Source organism: Microtus ochrogaster, linkage group LG1 (genome assembly GCF_000317375.1).
Source record: "Microtus ochrogaster isolate Prairie Vole_2 linkage group LG1, MicOch1.0, whole genome shotgun sequence".
Lineage (NCBI taxonomy): Eukaryota > Metazoa > Chordata > Mammalia > Rodentia > Cricetidae > Microtus > Microtus ochrogaster.
In genome coordinates, this window is record NC_022027.1 from 56,355,307 (window position 1) to 56,359,085 (window position 3,779).

Genomic DNA, 3,779 nt, shown 5'->3' on the forward strand with positions numbered 1-3,779 from the left:
CGGGCTAACATTTGTGCACACACAGCCCAGGATACCATGTGGTGTTTTTTTACTTGTTTGGCTCTTTTGAGGGGACCCCCACCCAGCTCCCAAATAAATCACATACGGAGGCTGATTCTTACCTAGCCCGGCCTTAGACTGACTAGTTTCTAGCCAGCTTTTCTTAACTTAAATTATCCCATCTACTTTTTGCCTCTGGACTTTCTCCTTTTCTTACTTCTGTGAATCTTACTTTCGCTCTGACTCCATGGCCACCGTGTGGGGTGCCTGGCCCTGATGTCCTCTCCTCCTTCTCCGATCCTTTTCTCCCATATTTATCATGTGTGTGCTCTCTGCTCCCAGCCCTTTATTCCCCTCAGGTATTTTAGACAGGCAAAGTAACAGCTTCACAGAGTTAAATAAATGCAACGTAAAGAAAAGAAACAAACCTTAAAATAATATTCCCTGACACTAGAACATGCTGGACTTTATCTTATGTCAGAGCAAGCTAATAAATTAGGAATAAAACTGTATGGCTTGCTTCCTCTGGTCGAATTTCCTGTCAAAAGTAGAAGTGAGTTTTAAAAGTAAAAATGGGCTCGCATGTTAAATTCTCACAAGCTTAGTCTGTGTTCATTTGCTTCCTTGGCTTTCTCCATTCCTGCCCACCCCCTCCTCTTTCCTGTCCAGTAATTATATTAGAATATGTAAAGGAGGCTTTTTACTACCAAGATTGCTTTGTTGTCAAGCTGTATGCTCCATCAAGGGACCTGTGTGTGCGCCTCATTGTCTACAGCTGCATCTCTGTCTGATGCGGAAGTGTGCAGTTAACAATGGCCTGTTTCTGTCTGATGCAGAAGTGTACAGTTGACTATGACCTGTTTCTGTCTGATACCGAAGTGTACAGTTGACTATGACCTGTTTCTGTCTGATACCGAAGTGTGCAGTTGACTATGACCTGTTTCTGTCTGATGCGTAAGTGTACAGTTGACGATGACCTGTTTCTGTCCTTACTTTTGCCCATTCTGGCAACAGACTGGTGGCAGGTTATTTTACAGGCATTTACATTTTTAAACGTGTGTGTGTGTGTGTGTGTGTGTGTGAGCGCGCGTGCACGCGTGCACTTGTGGAGGCCTGAAGTTGACACAGGAGCCCTCCTCTTGCTCTCCTTACTCACGGAGGCACAGATTGATGATACGGCTATTCTAACAAGCTAGTTTGCCCTGAGAGATCTCCTATCTCTGCCTACTGAGCACTAGAATTAAAGGTGTGCCGTCACACTCACTAGGCATTTGGGTGGATTGTGGGAACGAGAACGTGAGTCCTCACACTGAATGCAGCAAGTGCTGTATCCACTGATTACCTCCCCACCTGACCCTTATAGTTTTGAAAAAACTGAGATCTGGTTTGTTCATTAGCATGCCTGGGGTGGGTACCAGGCACTTTATTGTGAGCTGAAGTCCTAGTCGAAGAAAATGTTTACTACAGATGGTAGAGTGGAGAGGGCGCAGCTACTGCTTAGGACAGGTTCATCTAGACCAGCACAACAGACATTGACAGTGTCTCGTGTGCACCAGGAATGCATAGGTTTGAGGAGATCCAAACATCTGAATCTTGAGGAGCTCAAAGTCTGTAGGTGAGACAGACATGGTTCATTCGTTACCATAGTAACAACCCTCCACAGATTAACAGAAGCTTAACAAGGCCCTTTTTGAATACAGACCTCACACATATGATTCTTGAGCTAAGCCCAAATGTGTTTACCAGAACATCCTAACATACCTGCGGTATGCAGAGAAGTTGGCAGTCAGCTCAGGAAATCCCTGCTTTCTGTTTTCTGTTCCCTACTTTGTAACCTGGCTTTCAGCTGTGAAGGTTGAATACATTTGTGAGGCACATGACTGGTCTTACGTGTTTCTCATAAGTTGCTGTACCACGAGTTCTAATAGGTCTTTTTAAAAGCCCGGAGTCAAATATTGGGGGGAAATGCTGAGGGATCAGAGAGATGAAGAAGCAAAACCAACCTTACCTACTCAACTTCCCAGCCAAAAGAAGACTGAGTTCTTGTCTCCCCCACCCCATCACTTCCTCTCTCTACCCAGCCATGTAACTCCCTGTCTGTGCAGACAGGGTGAGCTAGTGGCGAGCTCCACCCGCTGATCTTGAGGCAAGCTTTATTTGTACAAACAAGATATCACCATGAGTTGCTTCTGATAAATTCAGGTAATTGTTTTTTTCTTTTAGGCAAATCAATTTTGTGTAGCAAAGAAGTTCCGGCACAAGACCTGAGAAAACTCTGTGAGAGTTTAAGGGGTCTGGACCCTAACACCCCCAAGTTAGCAGCTGGTCCACCAGGGTGTACTTCTCCAGAGAACACGTCTTCCCCCGTACAAATACCTCCACCACAGCACTCGAAGGATTCCGTGTATCGAGGGGACAGTAGTGGCTGTGAGACTCATCCCATGGAGTGTACTACCAACTTGGAAGGCTGGGACGCAGTGCCTGATGAGGCCTATGATCTGCTTGATAAACTTCTGGATCTAAACCCAGCTTCACGAATAACAGCAGAAGCAGCCTTATTGCATCCATTCTTTAAAGATATGAGCTCCTGATACAGTTTCTCCGTTCACTGTCTCTGCTGTGTCTGAGGTGGGCAGGTAACCACAGGTTCTTGTTTGTATCCAAGTCCAGGGAGGATGAATAACTTATTTTAAAATTACAGTATTTGCTCTGATGTCAGACTGCAAACAGATGTCCTGGCATGACCTTTGAGTTAAACCACCAAGTAGAGTCCGATCTTTAGTTCCCTGGTTTTCTCTGCTTCTAGAGCAGCCTTAGTCTGATCCACGGTTCAAGGAACAGGTCATAAAATTCACAGGTATGACAGGGCCTAAATGAATGACAAAGATTGCTTCCAGATCTCTGCCGTCTACGCTGTGTACATGGGGTGTATAGGAGAGATAGAGATCTTTCCTGTAGGTGTGCGTATAAACACAGGTAGTTACCGCAGAGATGTAAGGAGGTTACACAGTGCTCGCTGCAGTCTGGTGCGTTACCGAGTGTAGCCCATGTTTATATTGACAGCCTAATGATGTGCGTGTTGTTGATAAGGCGGAAATGCTTTTTTTCCTCGTATAACCATTTTTTTCACACTGTCTCAGTTTATTATTTAATTAGGTATCTGCCACAAGGAAAGGTGAGTGTACAGCTGGGAACATTGTGGGGGTTTTGTCTGCTGCGAGCATCCAGATCTCTGTGTTTCTGTTCTAAGTTGACCTTGCTCAGAGAAAAATAGTTACTGGAGTCTCAGGTGGATTGGGAAGAAGGATAATGAAGTAAACAAAGCAGCTAAGGACTTGCACAGCAATTTGTGCGTTTTTTACGTTATAAACTGCTCTGGCTTCCCAGGGGTTGGAAGGGTAGACTTGCTGAGGAGTCCCCTTGGATAACGACAGGTTCTAGGGACCTGTCACTCAGAAAACTCATCCTGTTTTGAGCACTGATCAGCATGTATATACATTTTGTCTTGTGTGTATTTTTTTTAAAATGTGAATGTTTTGGGAATATGTATTTAATAATAAACATTTCCTTTTAAATATTTATGTCAGTCTGCTCCTTTAAAGAATGGTAACTTAACTAGGCATATGTGGTAAGTGTCTACAGTCTACCCAGGTTACTTGAGCCAGACACATGTGGTGTGTGCTATAGTCTGCCCAGGTTACAGGTTACTTGAGCTGGACACATGTGGTGTGTGCTATAGTCTGTCCAGGTAACTTGAGTCGGACACATGTGGTGTGTGC

General features: G+C 44.6%; 1 protein-coding gene across 3 annotated transcripts in view; it reads left to right on the forward strand.

Annotated features, from left to right (window-relative positions):
- Positions 1–3,534, forward strand: part of Cdc7 (cell division cycle 7) — a 19,394-nt gene extending 15,860 nt beyond the window's left edge. For all 3 annotated transcript variants that reach the window (XM_005359639.3, XM_026784990.1, XM_026784988.1), the window contains one exon: positions 2,224–3,534. In XM_005359639.3, coding sequence (XP_005359696.1) covers positions 2,224–2,591 — 368 coding nt within the window. In that variant the 3' untranslated portion in view covers positions 2,592–3,534. The remainder of the gene's footprint in view (positions 1–2,223) is intronic.
- The last annotated feature ends 245 nt before the right edge of the window (positions 3,535–3,779 follow it).